The sequence below is a fragment of the Phocoena phocoena genome, chromosome 10, assembly GCF_963924675.1.
Source record: "Phocoena phocoena chromosome 10, mPhoPho1.1, whole genome shotgun sequence".
NCBI lineage: Eukaryota > Metazoa > Chordata > Mammalia > Artiodactyla > Phocoenidae > Phocoena > Phocoena phocoena.
The window spans coordinates 69,855,369-69,876,907 of record NC_089228.1 but is presented as its reverse complement, the minus strand read 5'-3'; the positions used below and the strand labels follow the sequence as shown (position 1 = coordinate 69,876,907).

General features: G+C 45.6%; 1 protein-coding gene across 1 annotated transcript in view; it reads left to right on the top strand.

Moving 5' to 3' along the window:
* The window catches only part of KIF6 (kinesin family member 6), a 379,056-nt gene that overhangs the window by 304,049 nt on the left and 53,468 nt on the right, over positions 1-21,539 (top strand). Inside the window, exon 15 of the mRNA XM_065885960.1 lies at positions 8,240-8,295. Coding sequence (XP_065742032.1) covers positions 8,240-8,295 — 56 coding nt within the window. The remainder of the gene's footprint in view (positions 1-8,239; positions 8,296-21,539) is intronic.

Sequence of the window (21,539 nt, the reverse complement as noted above, 5' to 3'; positions counted from 1 at the left end):
AAAACTATTTGTTGAATTAAAATGAGATCCAGGTTTGAGAGTCATATGTTTATAAATGTTTCAAGGAAGCATGAGAAGGGGATGAGCTCTCTCAGGAAAACATGTGGAAGTACAAGGGCCTGGAGGGTAGAACCACAGGGAAAGCTTTCAAGGAAAGGGGTGGGGGGTAGGGAGGAGGCCATGAGGGAGACTGAGAAGAGGGGAAGAGCCAGCAGGAAAGACCTGCCTGAGAGCCGAGAGGGGAGACGGCTCCCAGAAGCGTGTTGTCGGGGGTGTCAGATGCTCCAAAGAAACAAGCAGGAGGCAGCAGGCAAGTGCATGGGGGGCTGGCAGCTGGAAGAGCACGGGTTGGGCGCTGGGAGGGAAGGGGCAAGTGAGAAGGAATTGAGCAAAGAAGAGAGGGTGAGCAATGTGTTCAGAAAGCCCGTGAGAGGTGGGAGACATTTGTAAAAGAAAAAGGGGAGTGGCCTGAGGAGAAGGGAAGTTGGTTTCAGAAGGGGAGAGAGTTAGGCAAGATTGTAGGCCTCAGGCAGAAGCAAGCCACTCGGGGCGGGGGGGGGGGGGGGGGGGGGGGGGGGGGGGGGGGGGGGGTGCGGGCGGAGAGCGAGAGAGAGAAAAACAAGGGAAACACTGACCCAGCAAGGCTCCAGGGAGCCGGGCAGTAGGAAATGTCAGAGGGAGGGGAGCCTGGAAGGAAGCCTGAATAGAAAAACACAGCAAGATGGGCTGATGCTGATACATTTAGAAGTGGAAGGAGAAGTGGGGGAAAAGAAAAAGGAAAGGCAGGGCTTCCCTGGTGGCGCAGTGGTTGGGAGTCTGCCTGCCAATGCAGGGGACACGGGTTCTTGCCCCGGTCCGGGAGGATCCCATGTGCCGCGGAACGGCTGGTCCCGTGAGCCATGGCCGCTGAGCCTGCGCGTCCGGAGCCTGTGCTCCGCAACGGGAGAAGCCACAACAGTGAGAGGCCCGTGTACCGCAAAAAAAAAAAAAAAGGAAAGGCAAGCAGCATTGAGCGCCCAGCCCAGCCTGTTGACCAGTGACGTTTGCACTTGGGGGACATGGATCCCAGATCACTTTAGGAATTCAGTGAAGGCCAGAGCAGCCCTCCTAACCAAAGAGGTGTCTGCACCCGCTGTGACCCAGCAGTTCCCCTCCTGGGTTTTGAGCCATCATGCCTCAGTATCTATAGGGATTGGTTTCAGGACTCCCATAGTTACCAACGGCTCAGGCTCAAGTCCCTTATAAAAAATGGGTAGTACAGTCGGGCCTCCAAATCCACAGGTTCCGCCCACAGAGCCAGAGGGCCGACTGTATCTCCCGAGAGGTTCTCATGGATTCAGGAGGGGACATACATGAGGATGTTCACAGCAGCTCTGTTTGTGGCCAAGGAGCACTGGAGACCTTGTGGGCATTGTGGGCATCATCCCTGGGGAAGTCGAGAGATAGAATGCTGGGGAGCTCTCTGTGCAGGCTGCATGTTGGGGAGTCAGATGTGGCAGGTGGGAGATGGATTAATGCACACATACCAACAAGGACAGCGCTAAGTAAGAACACACAATTTATGTAAATTATAAACAGATGCACACAAAGCAAACAAAAACAGCTGAACAAAAAGTATACTTTCACCTACTTTGACCGTAAGAATGGCTGCCTCTGAGGGGAGCAGAATGGGAGCCCAACATGGGATATAAGTGATAGATGAATAAACCAAGGGGTGGGGAGAAGATAAAGTGAATCTAGGGAAAACTGAAGACTCTGTCCCCAGAGGAATGGAATATGCACATCCACACAAACTTTAGCCTGTGAATCCAGGGGTTTCACAGACTTTCCAATGCTTCCTCCCTGGTGCAGGCCATGTATTTTCAGCAGAGTCAGTTGGATGTGTTGAAGCAGGACACCTTGTTCGTCTGGAGACAAGCATATGAAGCTGGATGACAACTGCCTCGTCCAGTGACTTCCGAGGAGCTCTCAGCTGTGTCCGCACCTCAGGCTTCATAGCTTATACGGGCACCTCGTAACCCTTGCTTCACAGTAAAATGACCCATGGAGCTTGTAAAAGCTACCAGAGCCTAGGCCTGACTCCCCAGATAGTCTCACTGAATTAGGTAGAGCCTGAGCATCCGTTTGTTTCAGGATTCCAACATGCCACCAGGTTTGAAAAACACTGGCCAGACAGAGACCTTGTCCAGAGACCTTGAGACCCAGAACCTCTGCAGGAAAGCCTCAAAACTCCACAGGTTAAACCAGTTACCAGGCGACTCCTCTGCACATTCAGGTTGAAGAACCACTGGCTTAGGAAGAACATAATACTTTGTCTTCCTTGTTCTAGATTGGCATGACTCCAGGATCGGGCTTGTACCCTTGAGTTTAGGTCTTTTCCCAGCGGGGGGTGGGTCGAGGGGATGGCAGAGATGAGGATGTTGTGGGCTTCCAACACAGAGCTCACTTAGCTCTAGTAGAATAGTAGAGTTCTGACAGCCCACGGGACAGATGTGCTTTTGGGTTCAAATACATCTACATCGCACAGGATGGGCTGGTAATAATGGTGGTCCCATCTTCCTTGTGGCCATGAAGCAAAGGAATTAATGAAATTCACACAAAGCTCTCCTCTGAGATGAGGTTTTCCCAGGAGTAAATCAGTCTTTTAAAATCAAATGAAAAGTCAGGAGGCCAGCCCACATTTTTAAAATGTCTACATCTGTTCAATGTTACCAATTATTAAAGGAATATTTGGTACTGGGGAGAGTAAGCCATGGCCTACTCTTTTCTCAGGATTGGAAACTTTTTTGCATTCACGGAGAGTATTCAATTATCAGATATTACATGCTCATAACTGCGATGGCAGAGGACAAAGAGAAATGTTTTTATATGAAAACAAATAACTACAACCAGTGCTCCCATAGCAGACATCAAAATAAAGCATGACTTCCACGCCTCCCTTTAGAAAACGGTCTGCAGTAACCCTGATCCCTTCCACAGATTTGCTCCCATTCCCTCTACTGACCAGGAGCACCACATGGACCATCTGTGGGAGGACTGACCGGTCCTGGAAATACAGACATGTGCCAGAGGGGTGTTCCTCAGGGCGGCGTTAAATGGCTGTTCCCTAACCCTACTTCTAGCAGACTTTCTCTTAGAAAGCCTTACCTTTCTGGTAATCCTAAGCCACCAAGACCCACAGGCCTGGGCTCCCACTTTATTCCCCGCTTCTCACGTCAAAGAACTCTGCCATCCGATGGCTCAGGTGTTGAGCCGTCCTGTTGGAAAAGTCCACGAAAGAGGGGCTTAGGACCCCACACACGAACCTTGTTAGCCAATGGCAAGTAGCTTCTAAGCTCAAATGTAGGGACTATTGGTGGCCCAGATCCCTTTGAATTCCCTCAGCTCCCTCCGAGTGCAAGGCTGATGCCGAGATGCAGGAGGGGACCATCAATGGCTCAGACATCAGTGTTACTCAGTAGGAGCGATTTCTTCCCCTTCTTGCCGGCACCCTTTGCTACCCCACAGGGAACTTCTAGCGCATCTCAGCTCTGCCCCCAGTCTGGGGAAAGTTGTGCTTGCCTGCCTGTGACAACAGAAACAAGATGTTGGCACATTCATGGGATATTTACCCTTCGGTGAACTAGAGCACGTGAGGCAATTCTTAAGCTGGATTTCTCAATAGAAGGCAATTCAAGTAGAAGTGCAGTTGAAAATCATTACATTTTTCAGGCATGACTCATCCTCATAGTATATAATAATATGAAGAGAGGCTGGAAACTCCATGCTTGGCAAATTCCAGTGCCTGGGCACCACACAGCTAACTTTCTTTTGTGGTAGATCTTTCATGCAAACTGAATCCCCTGTCACTGAGTCCCATTAAGTAACAAAAGAATAAATAAATGGGGAGATTAGCCACAATTGGAAACGAAGGCATTGATAATGTGAAGTAAACCAAGAAAAGCACCCCTTCACTCAGTTGGATCCTTCACTCAGTTGGATCATTCGGATGGAGAGTAGATCAGCAATCTAACGCCAACGGGAAAACTGGACCAAGAGTGGCGAGAAATCTCGCGGCACCATCTGGAAATAACGTCCATGACAAATAGGAGTTCCCTGGTTCCTATTAGACTCCAGTTTTAACCTTTATTATTTTGCCATTTGTTTTTTGTATTTACACCTTGTCTCCTGAACAAGAATTATGAACTCTGAGAGCAGAGATTAGATTAGAATCTTCTAAGCCTCCCACAGTTTTTTAAAACAGTGCTGGCCACAAAAATGGTACTCAAGAACACTGCTTTTTGGCTTGAGAATGACAATTTGAACTTGACTTTGAGAAACCTTAGCAGCCAAGAAAACTGCATGAGAACCGCTTCCTAGAAGTAGGTGAATGCAGCAGCGGCTTCCTGAGAGTCAGGGAAGGAACCGCTTAATGGGAGACAAGAGGGCAGCCATCTTGATGGGGAAGTGGGATGAAAGTTTCTGTTTCGGTATTTTTAAAAAGTGTAAAGGAAATGAAAGGTGGATCTTCATCACAATATAACAGAGGCAGCCAAAGTACCATGTCAGGGACAAGTCAACAGAGGAAAGAAAGGGCATAGATACAGACTATACAGACATACGGTCTTTCTCTCTGATGGGGAAGAAGATTGGATGTTTGTTCACTCTATGAATAATCAACATATTAAGTTAATCACCCCAGACCAGAAGACAGGAAAGACTGAAAGGTAGGAAATAGCCCAAAGGCAGGCAGCATGAATGCAGGGAGCTGAGCAAGCAGTCGTTGAAGTGGCCTGGGGGAGAGCGACAGCTCCTTCCCAAGGCAGATGGAGTAGGGTGAAGATCAGTGGGACGTCAGGACAGGTACTGAGGACGCAGAATGGGCGAGACTCCAGGGCTGAGTGAAGGACCCAATGGGGAGCAGGGCAGAGGATGGCGTGCAGGTTACTGGCATGAGCACCTGGATGAGTGGGTGCTGTGCAGCAAGAGGAGAGAGGATGGGAGGAAGGCACGGAGGTCTTCAGGGAAGGGCATCAGTTCTGCTCTAGATCCCATGGGTTTTAATTATCTGCAGGGCATCAAATGGGCAACTGGATAGTGGGTCAGGGAATAAAGCAGGGCCAAGATGGAGATCTGGGAGGTGTCCCTAGAGGTGACCAATGAAGGCACTGCCTAGAGTGGAACGAATGGAATGCCCAGAGAGAAGAGGTAGCTTAAGGAGAGGGTCTAAGACTAAACCCTGACCATCACCAACATCTAAGGAGCAGGCTGCAGAAGAAAAGCCTGAACAGGAGACTGAGAAGCAGCAGCCAGGGAGAGAGGGCAGAAAACGGTGGTGGGTGATGTAACGTGGAAGCCAACGGGAGAGAATTGTTTCTACTCTGTGGACAGAGCCTGGCACACAGTGGGTGCTGTTGGGTGGGTGAGGGCTGGATGTCACAGGGAGCCAGGCTTGTGAAGGAACAGCCAGAGCGCTGCGTTCCTTCTTCCTTCCAAACCCAGGCCTCGCCCCAAGATAGAGCTTTCTCTGCACGGGCAGGTGGGCAGAGCAGTCTGCCGGGCCCCACTCTGGAACTGCCCCCAGCACCATATGCTCCTCACATGGAGCCACGCAGAGATTCCCCGACAGGAATGTTTTGGCACCGGGAGTAGGAGACCCTCAGGGGCTCACGGGTGGTACTGGTTGAGTCTCAGCGGCTCCCTGGCACCAGCTTCCTCCCAGCAGCCTCAGATATCGTCCAGGAGGGCGGCACCCCTGGGGAAAGTCAGCACAGGTTCAACCACCTGGACCACATCCCTAATGGGAATGTGCCCCTTTTAGAAGCTCAGGAGTCAGGAGGCTCCCGCTTGGGAAGATCAGAACGCGGGCTGGGGCGGGAGGAAGGGGAGGGGGCGGGGCTGGGGGAGACTTGGGCTGGGAGGTGTGGAGGTGCAGGGTGCCCGGGAGGAACAGGGCAGAAGTGCGGGGGGGGGGCACCTTCTTTCTCATCTCTCCCGCCATCCCTTACTCCCCTCCTTCCCCCTCAGGGCTGTGCTTCCTTAGGCAAGGGTTTGTCTTGACAACCAGAGATCAGGAAAACACGTGGGTGGGGTGGTCCGAGCAGTGACAACTGCAGCCTGAAGGGAAAATGGTCTGGCGGAGACAGGGCGGCCCTCGGCCCGCACCTCTTCAGTGGGAAAGCCCATTTGAGCTCGCGCTGGGCTGCGGAGGAGAGCATGGAACAGCTCCTGGCTCCCGGTGGTGTCCGCCAGCCCGGGTGTGGGGTGGCTCTTCGGAGACGGTCGACCGCAGCACTAAGCAGCTCCTCGCCGTGCCCCCTAAGGCACACGTGGGCACCGGCCAGGCTGGGGGGCTCCCTTCCAGGCCTGTCGGAGCTTCTCTGAGCCGGGCTGCTGCGGAGATGGCCCATTCTGCCTGCAGGATCTTCCCTCCTCCAGCTCTACTCTGGTTTCCTCCAGCATTGACATGAATGTCAGCAGCTTTGCAGCCCTGCTCTTGTGTTTTCCTCATTCCCAAGAATCTAAAGCTTCCAGAACTCTCTGGAACAGGCAGTAAGGGGGGCCACTCATTGAGCAATTGAGGACTATCAAACCCCATGAAATCCTAGGTATTGGGGATGGATGCAGCGACCACCAAACAGTTAGAGCCCCGCACTTGGCAGAACTTCAAGTATGAAGATAGTCCTCATCTAAGTGGCCCGGACCAGACCTCAGAGTCTCTGCCCAGGGGACAGAGACCAGAATGAGCCCACAGAGCCCAGCACAGTGATCTACACATGATATGATTATTTGCTGAGCCGAATTCAGTCTTCATGGCATGAAATGGGATTGCACTTCTCTCCAGAAGGTGACAGGCACTAGCTGAGGAAGGGACGGATGTCATCTGTGATGATCCTGAACACCCTTAATAAGGAGGCAGAGGTGGAGTCCCAAGAAACCGAACACTAAGAGAAAATTTAGTCCCCTTCCCTGGAAACGTCTGTCTGCAATCTCAGGCCCAGCAGACACATTCAGAAAATAGCAGTGACATCATTCACGCCTCTTTTCCACTGAGCCTGGAGGCTGCGGGGCACTCTGACCTTTGCTTGTGTTGTTCCCCTGCCTGGAATGCCCTCTTCTCCCCACTTCCTCTAACAAACTCCTGCTCGACTAAAGCATTTATGGATGAAGCAATGTGACATCTGAGATTTACTGGGATCCGGAAAGATTTGGGGATGGGGCATTGACATTTCATAAGGGCCCGCTGTGTGTAGGGGCCTGGATGGTATGGTTTTTACAGAGGCCATTTCCTACACTTCTCCGTCACGGGTTGGGGTCTCAGGGGGCATCTCAGGAATACCTGTTAGAAAATAGGAGTCATTCAGTAAACTCAGCACAGCATCTGGTAGACTAGTGGGCAGCAATCTAAGAGAGTGGAGAAGTTTCTGATAACATAGGGAAGGACTCAATGCTGAGTAAAAACAAAACACCCAAAGCACAAAAATCATATATTGGTATGATCTTAACTCTGTAAAAACTGGCCAGAAAGAAGACTGGATGGATCTCAAAATGAGCTTATTTCTGGGTAGGGGATAATTAGGGATTTTTTCTTCTTGTTTTTATATGTCCAAAATGTGATTTAGCATCATATATAACAGGAGTAAGCAAATTCTTTCTGGAAAAAGCCAGATAGTAAATATTTTCAACTCTGCAGGCCCTATAGTCTCTATCCCAGCCACTCGACCCTGCCTTTGCAGTGAGAGAGCAGCCTTAGACAATAAACAAACGAATCGGTATGGTTGTGTCCCATACTACTTGATTTACAGAAACTGGTGTTGGGATGGATCCGCATCACGACCAGCCATAGTTTGCTGGTCAGAAAAAAAAAATGTTCTTTAAGTATTCTTTGACTCTAAGATCTTGGCACTGTGATTAATAGAGCACAGTACAGAAGGCTTACAGCCGTGCTTTACTCTGGTTCCCTTGTCTCATAAAATACTAGAAATCAAAAGTAGATTTGATAAATCTACATAAATCAGAGACTATGAGAATGAAGTTCTATGCTGGAGAGAGTAGTAAAAATTCATGATACCAGTAATTAATACAAATTTTATCTCTACTTTTAAGCCTAATATATTTCATTCATTTAAATTTTTTTTATGTCTTTCGATAAAGCTTTATAATGTTTTAGAGACCTCTCGGAAAGCTCTTATTTTTAAAACATAATTTAGGATGAACAGAAAAGGTTAAGCTCTCATTTCTTTTTTTTTTTTTCCTCCAGATTTTCCGAAGCAAAGGCCCTGGGAGAAAGTATAAATGAAGCAAGAATTAAAATTGGTAAGCAGATGATATTCTGTGAGCCTCTTTCACAGGCCATTTTCCTGGTGAAAATCAGGTCATGATGTGCTTCCAAATAGCTGTGAGGATGAGTTTCAGGAGGTCCCTGCCAAGGAAGCCGCTTTCAGAGCACCTCTCCTTGGAAGTTTGTCATCTCTCCTACCATCCATCAGGAGAAGTACTTTCTTTTGTCTAGAACTTGAATTTTTCGTCCTCATACAGCCTTGAGCTCTAGCATCCGAATGAGAAAGTTTTGCTTTTCCTGGTGTTTTCCAGCAGTAGCCCAACTGGTCATAACTGTACAATTATAGCGACATTTCTCATTTTCAAGTGCCATGGAACCTCCCAGAGCTTATACTTATTGTTTTTGGCCCAGGTGCCCAATTTTTAGCGCCATTTCAGTAAGCCGCCTGGAGGATGAGAGGAAAGAACGAGTCACTGTGCCTTCCCAGGGCATAGGCTGCCCAGCAGGGCTCCCTCACTTTAGTGAGCATCCCTGGACCCGTGAGGTTAAGGCAACAGGCTAACTCGAAAATAGTATGCCTCAGATCTTTGTCAAAGTGAGAGGAAAATGCTTCTTTCACACCAGGCTAGAAGACACAAAGTGACCCATCTCCCAGGCTGGGGCAGCTTCACGAAGCTGCAGCTTCCCTGTGGCTTCGTCTCTGTGCTAGGGAAAGCAGGAGTTACCTGGTCACAGCTGACTCCCTGTGTCCCCCTTGTCCTCACCTTTCTCCTCTCATAAGTGAGGACAGGACGGAAGCCACTATGAATGTCCCTTTTGGCTTTTCCTACAGAATATGGAAGCTCACAACAGCCTCAGGTCACTTCAGTTAGGGAAACAGGGAGCCCCACGTTCTCTTCTGTGGCCTGAGTGGAAAAAGTTGAGGCCACCAAGCCCTGAGCCATGCCCAGTACCAGGCCAAGAATCTCCAGAGTCTCTGAGATTCTTGACTTAAGGTCCAGGATCTTGGATGGAGGAAAAATGCATCTTTGTTTTCACTAACCTCTAACTTCAGTTTAGCACTCCCTCCAATGATGAACGTCAGCAGCAGACCACAGTAGAGGTAGCAGCACCCGTCACGGCGGAAATCACAGACATTTTCATTTCACAGCACAGTTAGCAGACATCATAAAATATCTTTTATACTCATCAGTACTTCAAAATTACAGGAGTTATTAGACTCACCAGTAGATCTTGTTATTTAATGCATTTATATAAAAGCACATAGATATTTCTATATCACAAAAATTTTTTTAAATTTTGATAACTACTTCAGTGTAATTGGTCTCTCTTAAAATCCTACGTAAAACTCCTTTCTTGGCGTGAATTCTCAAAACTCCTAATACTGCATGAAAAAAAAAATTGGAGGTCAGGAGCACTTTTCTAGAGATAATATCCATAGTTTATCTGATTCTCAAAGGGGTCAGTGACCCAAACCAATAGTGAGGGAAGGGGAAGCAGGCTTAAGTGGATCCAGAGCCGGCTTGTCAGAATTGTCTGACCGGAAGCTCCTAACGGTCTGTTTGCATCCCTGGGGAGACAAGAGGGAAGGACCTTTTATAAACCGTTTCTGCCCAGAAAGTGATAGTAAAGTTTTGCTCTTGAAAAATATCTAACTCTCGAAACCAAAATGAAACTGTTCCAACACTAATGGACTATGCTAATTATGGAAGGCACCAGTGGCCTATACTAATACACTTAGTGTTTCTCTCTGAATACAACGAGTTGTTGTCACAACTAATTCTAAGTTCACCATAATTTTGGTGCGAAAACATACATTGATGAGTCCAGTTTGCCACATTCTTGGGATTAGGCAAATTGGAGGCTGCCCCACAAGCTGCCCAAGAGGCAGGGGCCCGGGGTCTGAGGGATGTAATTGATCTTCCAGAGAGGGTGTCTGTAATTTACACACAAAGAGTCCAGGTATACTAGAAGAAGCCCTGGACAAGCAGACCTTTCTGCTTTCTAGATAATAATAAGTAGGGCTCATACCAGTGTTAAAATTCAAACATTTATTGCTAACAAGAAAGTGGCTGCTAGTTCAGTGGTGCTAATAAAACCAGTGTTACTCTTACTTCATTCTATGCAAATAGTAGACTAAGACCCATCTCCTGGCCAAGCATCTTTCAAATGTGCTCTTGATCCAAGGAGGGCCCAGGTCAGTGGATCGCTGAGACTCAGCCCCATTACTCAACAAGCCCTCATGGTGCTTGACCACAGGGAGTAGCCCCTCCACCACTGCATCTCAGACACAAGGTTAAGATTAAGGAAGTACAAGGTGGAACTTGTACACATATTTAAAATTTCCAAGGCGACTTTGAAGGGAACTGGTTTCAAGAGATTTATGACATTACTGAGTGCATTTTTCCTAGGGAGAAATTAAATCAAGTGGAATTTTCATTCCCCTCCAAGTCCTTTAATTAGTCTAAGAGTCAGGAGGTGGGAGCGTGGCACAGATGTACCATGACTTGCGTGGGATGATGACTCAGCTCCCCTCCCAAACTGAGCCACATCCTGCCTCTGGACCTCGGGGCAGGAGTGAGATGCTGGGGGGTGCACATGTAATTGGCCTGCCGAGAGGAAACGGAAGCTGCGTTTGTGATCTACACGTCAGCCAGCCCACACGCTTAGAGCTCAGGTTGCCACTGTCTCTTCTCAGGCAATTTGCTTTTTCTCTGACATCGTGATCTAGAGCTGCCACTTGAATTTCATTCTTAAAAACCCCAAAGGCTATTAATTCAGGAGTGACCACATAATATCTAATTTTTACATGGCATAATCAGTCAACCAAAAGTTCCATATTATTTCCTTTTCTTATAACAAGCCAACCCAAACTAGGTAGATTAAACTCTTGCCACAAACTCCTTTTTTGTCCTTCTCTGTACACCATTTACATCAGTCCTGATGTTGAAACAAGTTGAAATCAGAAATGGAAGAAATAACCAACTTAGGATCTCCCCCAAAAATAACGGTGTCTTTGTTTCAGAAAGGAGAGCCATTTTCATTGCATTTGCCTGTCCCATACACAATAGCATTTAGGCTGCTTTCCATCACATGGGGCTGTGTTTTGAACACATTCATGTATACCCACCTCCATTCATCATATCTCTAAAGATGCCATTAAAGCCCAAACTGTAGGGAAGGAAACAGATGGCTTCCAAAGCAGTGGCAAAAACCAGGCCATTTTTCACTTATTAAAATCCTGGCGTTGGTTTTCATCAGTGAGCTACCACTGGCAGCATTGTCTTTGGCAACAAAGGACAATGAATGGCTGTTGTTTGGCTTGAGGCCCACCCTCGACCAGTCCAGGAACCAGCTGCTGTGGAGGCAGGTGAAAGAGTCTGACTGACACGTCTTAGCACCTCTTCGCCCTCCACAGACCCCTACAGGCCTAAAGGAAAATGCCCATCACAGGTCGCTGCACAGAAGGGTTTTCACCGGGGAGCCAATCAGTGATGACTTCAGAAATCACAGGTAATGTAATAGGAGTAGCTGTCAGAGAGCAGGAAACACTAGAAAAGCGAACAGAACATTCTGGAAGTTTTCTTTCTCCTACTCCACATTCAAAGAAGGACCCCCAACCCACCATTTGAACAGTACACTTTTTAAAAATGTATCTCCTGAACATTTGGGATTTGGGAAAATCATTACTCAGATCTGGGTCTCCATCAGCAGAATACACAGGACTATTTTCCGTCGTACATTTTCTGTACTTTCATCTTCCACTGAGGTTTACTTCTAGACCTACCTCGTGCATATTGGCTTCTAGTATCTCACCCTGGCGTAAAGGAAAGGCTATATCCAGATCGTCTGGCTAGGCCGTGAGGACCTCTATCAAGTCTATCCTTTTGTTATCATTTGTCACCAACTCTGAATAACCATCACACCCACAGCAGCTTCATTGAGCACTGACTCTGGGCCGTGTCAAGAACTTGACAAGCGCATTATCTAATTTAATCCTCACAGAGAAGAGTCATTACCTATAAAATGGATATTACCATATGTCATAGAGTCTAAAATAAACAATTCTTACAGTCTTAACACCTCTGAAGTCAGGAAAACATTTGACCATTCACTTGGCCATTTTTTCATTTTAAAAACCTCTGTAATGAGACAGGGTCTTACAATTGATATAGTCTAGATTCTATGAAATATAGTATTATCATTATTTTGCAGATTTTTTAAAAACGGAGTTTCAGGGAGGTGGCCTACTAAGTGGCCAAGCTGGAGTCAAAGTCCATTTCTGTCCAACTCCAAAACTTTTAAATACAGTATACTATCCCCATAAATTCAGATATATCTGACTCTGAAGATTTTTTCTTAGTTTAACATTTCACTAAGCTGTTACCCAGTTCTCCTGAATCTCTGCCCTTTACCTGATGTGCCCGACAAAAGGCTCACACTAGACCCTAGCTCGTGCACACATAGCCCAAGAAGATGAAAAGAGTCTTTGTAACATGATTAACGATAGGTCACCTTTTGCCCAATGGGGCTCAGTTGCAGGCGTGAGTGGGGTCGGACACCCAGCCTACCCTTGCTCTCCATCCCATGTGCACTGGCCCACAGTTGTATCTGCCCTAGGAAGAGGCGCCTTTTTCCAATTTGCAGAAAGGTGCACTGCGGGCTTGCAGCATCCCTGGTAGGCTTCAGTGTCCCACATTTCAACTATCATTTTCAGTGGTTTGGAAAATAGAATAGAGGGGTTGTATTTTCAGGCTCTATACAATTCCAGCTCAGTGGGTTTACCGATGCTTCAGAAAACATGAGAGAATTCAAAGCATAAACTTAGATGAGGTTAGTAAGAATGGGTGTAATGAACTGCTTATGCTTAAGTACCAAAACCAGCACCAATAAAGTGGACTAGAGAAAGCCTGATTAAGGGCACACATAGAAATCATCAAGGACCACAAAATAAAAATATGTCACCATAAAGTGAAAAAATACTACGTTCTCAAAAGTTAAAAAATGCAAAAGTCAAGACGTCACCCTTTCGCTCTGCCCAGCATTTCCAGGTGCGCTGTGTTTCCTCGGGAGCTCTGCCTCTCTACAGGAAGAGAGATGGTTCAGAGAAAAGCAGCTAAAGTCGTGATGAAAATGTTATGAGGTAGATTTTTTTGGCTTTATTAAGTAATCCACCAATTTTATTTTAAATAATAAGCTCTGCTTGCCTGTTAGAGTATTTAGTTCGATTTTCCTAAGTACTCTTATCAAACAAATTTAATTAATCTGTGTTCAGCTTGTATTGGCCAGGATGTTTGGCTGTAAGTATGAAAGGAAATTTATTGTCTCATGTAACCAGGAAATCCAAGGAATACAGTTGGCTTCACATGCAACCTCATCCCCCTCCTCCCATCTCTCAGTGCTACTCGACTAGGTTCTCTGATAGCCTCTCCCCATTTAGTGGGAAGGTGCCTCTGAAAGCTCTAGGCTTACATGGTCTATAGAATTCATAATGCCAGTAAACAGGGTCTTTTCCAACAGTATTGGCAAAAGTCCCTGGAGGGAGGGATGACTGGCCTGGCTGAGGTCATACCCCCATCTCTGAAGCAGTCCCTGCATTCAGGGGAATGAAACACTCTGACTGACTGGTCCTAGATCCTGTGCCCACTCCTCGGGGCTTAGCCCATCTGCTCCACACAAGCTGAAAACGATTTTTAGGGAATTAAAGAGGTATCTTTCCCCAAAGGAAGAAATGTTGGGCCGACAACAATCATATTCACTACAAACCTTTCAGATATTGATCTGTGGCTTGAAACAAGATGCATCTGTAAAGGAATGAATAGTAGTTCCTGTGAGAGACTACAACGTTTAGAGTAATTTATCCTGGAAAAAAGAAAGCTGTGAATGAGGAATTTAAAAACTGGCTTAAGTACTGGTGCCTCTGCCATAATGGAATAAATGCAAAATTGCATGATAAAAAAACTAGCAGGGATTGTAGAAGAATTAAGACTGAGAAGACCTCTCAAAACCCATGCAATTTTATAACGAGTACTCTAAGAAAACCAATTGCAATGCTAATAAAAATAATGATATAAATTTAAAAGACATGTTAAATTCCTAATGCATAAGGAAACACTATGTAAAACAGCCATTTTTTTTCCAAAATGAGGCTATCATGGTAGAAGAGCATATAGGAAGGGCTGAGGGCTGAGTTATGGAGGCGTGAACAACACATACAAAGATGGGAAGGGCCCCTCAACAAGGAAGAAGCGCTTCCTTCTAAGAAGGATCACTGACCACAATGGACTCGGAGGAAGAGTGTGGGGAGAGGGGTGTGTTCAGTCCTGAGCTTCCCCCCTCAACTGCTGGGCTCAGCTCTGCTAGTTTTGTGTTTAACGACCTTTTCTTGGTGATACAAAACTTGAATTTACTAGGAAAAAAATCCTATGTCAACAAATGAGTCTGCTGTATGATACTGACCTCAGCTCCCTCTAACCAACTGCATATGAGTGATTCCTGTTAAAGAAACCTAGTTGCATGAGGACAGACTGGGTATTACTTGATGTTATACAGAGGGACCAGTAAATTGTAGTTCATCTTTAAGGACACTCAAAAAGGAAGAAAAAATTTTCAGTTGTATTGAAACTATAGCTGATCATGTGAAAAAGACATTTTTGTCAGAAAAGGTAATTAAATGGATATAGATTCTAGGAATCATTAAAATCAGGATAGATTGGCACCTTTCTGAGATGACTCAGTGTATATAGAGACGAAAAGAGCAAAGCAGATTTCTTAAAGTCCTTTCTGTAGCAATTCAGAATGTTGAGATTCCAGGACGTGCAATTATTGGAGTGACAGCCCATAACCAGTACAACTGATGTCTTCTTAGAATTGATTGAATGTTTGCTCTCATACTTTGGAGATCAAACAACAACAACATGATTTGAGCAAGCTGGAGGGCTGTGGAGTATATTAACTGACAAGAGGTAATGCTAATAATTGTCATATATAAAGAAGGAAGCAGTGATTTGGTCGGAATGCCAGGAAAAAAAGAAAAAAAAAGATGGATGGCTGCCTCCCAAGAGTCCTGACAGGGTGGTCTTACCTTAGTGAATGAAACAACGTCCAGGATCTGGCCTTGCTGGGTGGACTCAGGAAGGCTGTCCAATGCCAGTCAAACTCACTATAAACCAGAGAGGCAAGCTATTAATTTTCCATGGAGGATGTTCTTTTATAGACAGGAACTCTTAAACTGCCTCCATCCAGGGCCCCTTCTCCCTGGGGAAAAAGTAGATTCCTTATTGGAAGGTTAGTAAATAAGCATCCCCAAGCACAAAGGGAGTCAAAAAAAGGAGAAGAGTTTTGACAGATAGGTTCCCACGGTCACGGGGAAGCCACGCCAGGCGTCCACCGCCCGCAGGAGCGAATATCCCCAGAGCAATTCAGGCAGCCTCCAGCCCAACCACCCCTCTTCTGTGCACAATACCCTTTTCTCCAGAAAAGATAGAAACCACTTGTTAGGTTTCTACTTACTAAACGATAATTATATCCCCGCTCCTGCCTCTCGAGGGTGAACCCCAAGTCACATTGCTTCAGGTCATAGGAATAATCAGTTCTACTTGGCCCCCTTGATTTTCAGACATAGGAACCCAGTTGAGCTAGCTCAGGCCTAGGATGCCTGCATGGTGATGAATCTCCCTGAGATACAGCCATGAGATCTGAGAGCCCTCCGAGCTGCAACGGGAGCCAGAGCCAGGACCCGGGGTGGGGTGAGGGGGGTCATCGGGAACCAGCGCGGCTCCAGAGCCCAGCACACTCCCCGTGCATCCCCTGGGGCCTCTTGCTACCTCTGTGCACGTCTGCTCTCGCAACCTGCGGGCCCTGCTGACCCTGGGTCCTGCTCGCTCGTGGCTTTGGTCTGCTCTGGTCCCAGCTGTACCTGAAAGCATCCTTTAACTCTGTTCCCAAGGTAACAAGCTAATTATTTGCTTGTTTCTTAGCTCAAAGTTATGAGAAAGAGAACTTGACTGGCCCGATTTATCTTTTCTAGGCCTTCAGGACAGCTGCTGATGGCGAGCTTAAGAATGTGCTGTCTTTGAGTCAGAAATGTACCTCTGGTCCAGGCAGATGTGGCCAGGGAGGAAGAGAGGTCTTGTGTTTCAGAAAGTGTCCACCTAGGCAAAAGAGGGTGTGACAGGGGAGGTTTCTGTTTTATAAACAGGATGGATAGAGCAGACACAATGATTGACATCTTGCATTCTCTCGGTTCTATCTCATGGGTGTGAAGATTTTTGCCAGTTCAACTCTTATAAGGCGACATCAATTCCTTTACTTCTAGGTTCTCCAGGAAGCATCTTGCCCTTGTCCCTTTGTTTTACCAACAGGAATAGTGACTAGTCTTTGTAAAGTGCATTATAATATATAGGGATTTTATTTATTTTTATCTCATCAAATTCGTTGATCTTTTCTTTTACAACTTCCTCCAGTGCTTTTGTACTTAGAAAGGGTCATTGTAACAGCAATAATGATGGATTGTCCATTGCCTGGTATTTGTTTAATGCTTTCCTAAATGTTCTTATAGTTTTTTTTTATCTTTCTATTTTTCACACTCAACTCATTTGGGATTTATTGTGGAATGCAGTATAAGCTGAGGCTCTAAGTTGAATCTTTTTCAAACAACCAATTTTCCCAACACCTATTTCATTTAATGAAATGCCTTAAAATAATATTTCTTCTCATAGGAGAGTCATTTCAGATTTTCAGAAGGCAGCTGAGGCACCCTAATCTCATCACAGCAGTAGCATACATTCTTGACATGATAATTTTCATACAAGTATTTCAAAAATAAGTTTCCCAGCAGATACTATTATCTAGAGATCAGAATAACCCTGCAGAAAAGTGCCAACTTTTATGTAAACCAGGAAGCTCACAGATGGGGAACAGTAGGTGCGTATCTGTACATGGGTGGTCCCCGCAGGCTCTGTCGGCGCCCTCTGAAGGGAAGGGGATGGTCTTTAAATAACAGCAGCACAAGCTGGGCTCACCTTACTCATTGGCCAGGGGAAGATAGTTGGTACCGTATTTTCTCACTTCCAAGGAGAAAAAGTGTATTTCGTTTTCTTACATTGATTAAAAAGGGGGAATAATGATAGTTAAGGCGGAAATGAGAGTAGGGACTTTGTCAGTGATGCTATGCAGGGAAGATCTGAAAACAGCAGGTTTGCTGTGTCCACTGTCTACCACCCTGAAATCACTGATGAGCCCGCCTGCTGAAAAGTACCGTGTTTCAGAAATACAGCGCACACAAGAGCGGGACTATCCCCTCCCTGCAGTGGCCGTTCTGCTCCGGGTGGAGATGGCCATGGTTTGGTGTTGGCCTCATGTAATAATAGGACTCCGTGGACCAGCCCCACTCTCTAATGGATGGTCTGCACCACAACTTACTTAAGCCTAAAACATACACGTGCAGCTCCACAGCAAGGCGTGCTAGTTGCAGCACAGGCCTTCAGAGGAGGCAACGAAACACCACGCAGAGACATTCGTGCAGCCGCCGGCACTCCGTGCTCCCCTTCCGGCAGGTAGACGGCTGCCGTTCAGGCAGCATTTATAAAGCAGGGAAGCTCCCTCCCGAGCACATCTAGGCTACATCACTAATCAGGCATATCATGAACAAAAGCCCAGCCCTGGGCAGCTACCTGAGCAAATCTGAAAGGGGGCCCAGTGGCAGGGAAACCAGAGTGAGTGCCACAGGGACTCCCCAAAGTCTGGTATCAACGTTTGGTCAGAGCTGGGGTTGCCCAAAAGGACTGGGAGTAAACAGAGACATATGCAGCCAACCATCGCGTGTCTAAGCACAGATTTGGGGCCACTAAGCGTCAAAGAGATCGAGTCCACTCCAAACATGAGTGCTCCTTTGAGGTAGGTGCCTAGAAGTAGAACTGGGGAGAACAGCAGCAGGTATGCATTTTTAATTTTCATGAGTACTCCCCATTTGCCTTTGCAAAAGTGTTTCATAAGTTTATATTTGCATCAGTGTGTGACAGTACCCATTCCTCTGCATCCTTGCTTTTACATCGTAATATCAGTCATTTTAGGCTTTGCCAGTTGGAGAGCAAAAAATGGTATTTCTTTGTTGTCTTAATTTGCATTTCACTGACAGCCAGTGGACGTGAGTGCTTCTTCATGTGTCTCATATCCTTCGCCCATTGGGTGGTTGAATTTCTCCTTTTGATTTGTAGGAACACTTAGTATCCTCTGGATATTGGGCCTTTCTCCATGGAATATTTGGCAGATGTTTTCTTCCAGTCTGTCACTTGTTTTAATTTTCTCTGAAGATTTTTGGAAGAACCCTAAAACAGTTGCTTCTCTCTAATTTTTAAAAATTTCCTTGGATAAGACTAATCTGTCTGCTCTCCTTTTTTTGAAGTCGTCCACAAGTTGGGAGTTATCAACCCTGACTCACCATAACTCTGCCCCAAAGATGTCCAAGATAACTTTGGTCATACTGCACAGATCTCACTGAAACATATATGGGTTAAAGTTGAACACGATGATGATTGCAGATCATTGTCTTTGGGCCACTAGCCACTACACGAATGCACGATTCCTGCGTGCAGATGTTTAAACCTTTTAGCAGACCACAAACCTGGCGACCTTACTGCTGAAAACATAAGCTCTGTAATGAGGTAAAAACTGATTTTATTAACTTAATCTTTACTGAAGACATCTTTAATGATGCCTGAATGTTTTAAAAACTTAATCGTGTTTTGCAAAACAAGTTTAGGCAAGACTGAAATCTAGAAAACCTGCTAATAAATAATTGGAATGCCACACTACCTGGTAACTCATTAGCAAATACTAGGGTCCTTGGGTACTCCCTTTGTTGGAAGACAAAAGCAAATAATTAAGGAATGAGTACAGACATGGGTAAAGTGCCAGGTAAACTTAATAGACAAAGGACATCAAAGACATAAAGCTTATTAATTGCCTGTACCTGTAATCCAAAGCCAAGCCAGGTCTATATTTGAAGGTAGTGAAACAACGTATTTGGTGTATTCCTGCAGAGGTGTCTTGTAAAACGGAAAAGCTATGTCATGGAGAGGAGTCATGAAGGGTCTAGCTTCACCTCATCCCTGGTGAGATAACTGGGACACAACCTTCGTTAACTCCCATTACAGAGGTGACGTCACATGCAAAAAGGGGTCCAACACCTGGAAGGCCGGATGGTGCGATGGTGACTCCGTAGTCAGCACTCAATGGGACAATAATGTCAGTACCTCTCTTCTGCTGCTACTGGGGGCAGAGGATGAACTGCAGAGGAAGGAGGTCAGAGTCAGGGTTGACTCAAACTGCTGCCAAAGGAAAAGAGCTGTTCAGCTGCTAAAGTAGAATCCAAGGACACTGATTCCGAAAGAGAGAAATCCATCGAACAGAAGGGTCTTGGGGAGAGGGAGGAAGTTGGCCACCTTTAAATTAGAATTCTGGGTGATTAGTAGTAAAGATTGCATTCTAAAGGTGAATATCCCCAAGCCACAGCTCCAGTCAATTCCTCCTCGCTCAGAAACCTCTGAGGCCTACCAAAAGTATTCATGCCCCTTTAGCCTTTCTAAATTCTTATCCATGTCGATATATTAAATTCATATACTTATATGAAGTATTGGGTTCCTTGTCTTACCAAAAAAAAAAAAAAAAGAGAGAGAGAGAGATAAAAAGCATATTATGGGGTCTTCCCTGGTGGCACAGTGGTCGGGAATCTGCCTGCCAGTGCAGGGGACACGGGTTCGAGCCCTGGTCTGGGAAGATCCCACGTGCTGCAGAGCAGCTAAGCCCGTGTGCTACAGCTACTGAGCCTGTACTCTAGAGCCCACGAGCCACAATACTGAGCCCGCATGCCACAACTACTGAAACCCGCACATCTACAGCCTGTGCTCTGCAGCAAGAGAAGCCACCACAATGAGAAGCCCGCGCACTACAACAAAGCGTAGCCCCTGCTCGCCACAACTAGAGAAAGCCCGCGTGCAGCAACGAAGGCCCAACACAGCCAAAAATAAAATAAATTTATTTTTTTAAAAAGCATATTATGTACATTTCTCTGCATCCTGCTTTTCACTGTATCCTGAATTTCATATACGTATGAATATACATGTAAAATCCCTCCACATCAGCTGGGGTAGTTATATTTCATTCTGTTTAATAGCTGCATGTATTCTATAGAATGATTGTGTCACAACATTTATCTATCATTTTCCAGTTAACAGGTATTTGCCTTATTCCATTGTTCTGCCATACAATGTGCTGCAATAAACACCCATGCACATGTATCCTTTTATACTGTTCCTTTTACTTCAATGGAAACTTTTCCTGTAAAGGACCAGATAGTAAATATTTTAGGTTTTGTGGGCTCCCTATGGTCTCTGTTACATATTCTTCTTCTTCTTTTTTTTTTTTTACAACTCTATAAAAATGTAAAAACCATGCTGAGGTCACAGTCCAAAGCCATACAAAAACAGACCACAGGACAGATTGGCTTGCCAGCCCTAGTTTGCCAATCCTTGGAATAGAGTCCTAGGAGTAGGATTTCTTCCTGAGAGTATTATAATTTTTGCTGCTTTCTTGAATGAAATATTGTTCCATTTCCTGGGATAGAAAAAAATCTGTTTAAAAAAATAGATTTTTTCTTGTACCCAGTCATCCTACCAAATTCTCTTTTCAATTTTAGTGGGCTTTCTCTTTCTATAGTTTCTTGAATTTTCTAGAAATGAAATCATATTCATCACAAAAGAAAAATCTTTTTCCACTATTTGCACTTAGTATTTTATTTTCTTGTCTTATTGCATTCATTAGAGCTTCTGAATCACTATTAGCTAATAACAGTAACAGCCTCTCCTTTCTTGTTCCCAAGTTTAATGAAAATGGCTTAAGATTACATAATTTAGAATGACAAAAGACATCATATGAATGCGATAAATATTGCCATACATCACCCAAGTCCAGGCTGTTAGAATTTCTATAGTATGAATTTGATACGAGGCAGAGCCACAGTGCTCTAGACACAGGACCAGAAAGGCAGGTAATGGAGAGATTCAGTGTTTGAGAATTGGCCTGGTTGGTAGGTCAGAGGATCAGGAAGGTACAAATGCCTGAGGTTTGATAAGGAATTAAATACAGTGTAAATAGATCAGCTAATGAGCTGGGTGAAGGAGAGACATGAGTCTGCTCTTATGATGAAAAAAGATACTGAAGCAAATACCATGGATAAGATTTTTCAGCCCTAACTGTACAACTGGCTAGTGAGAAGGAC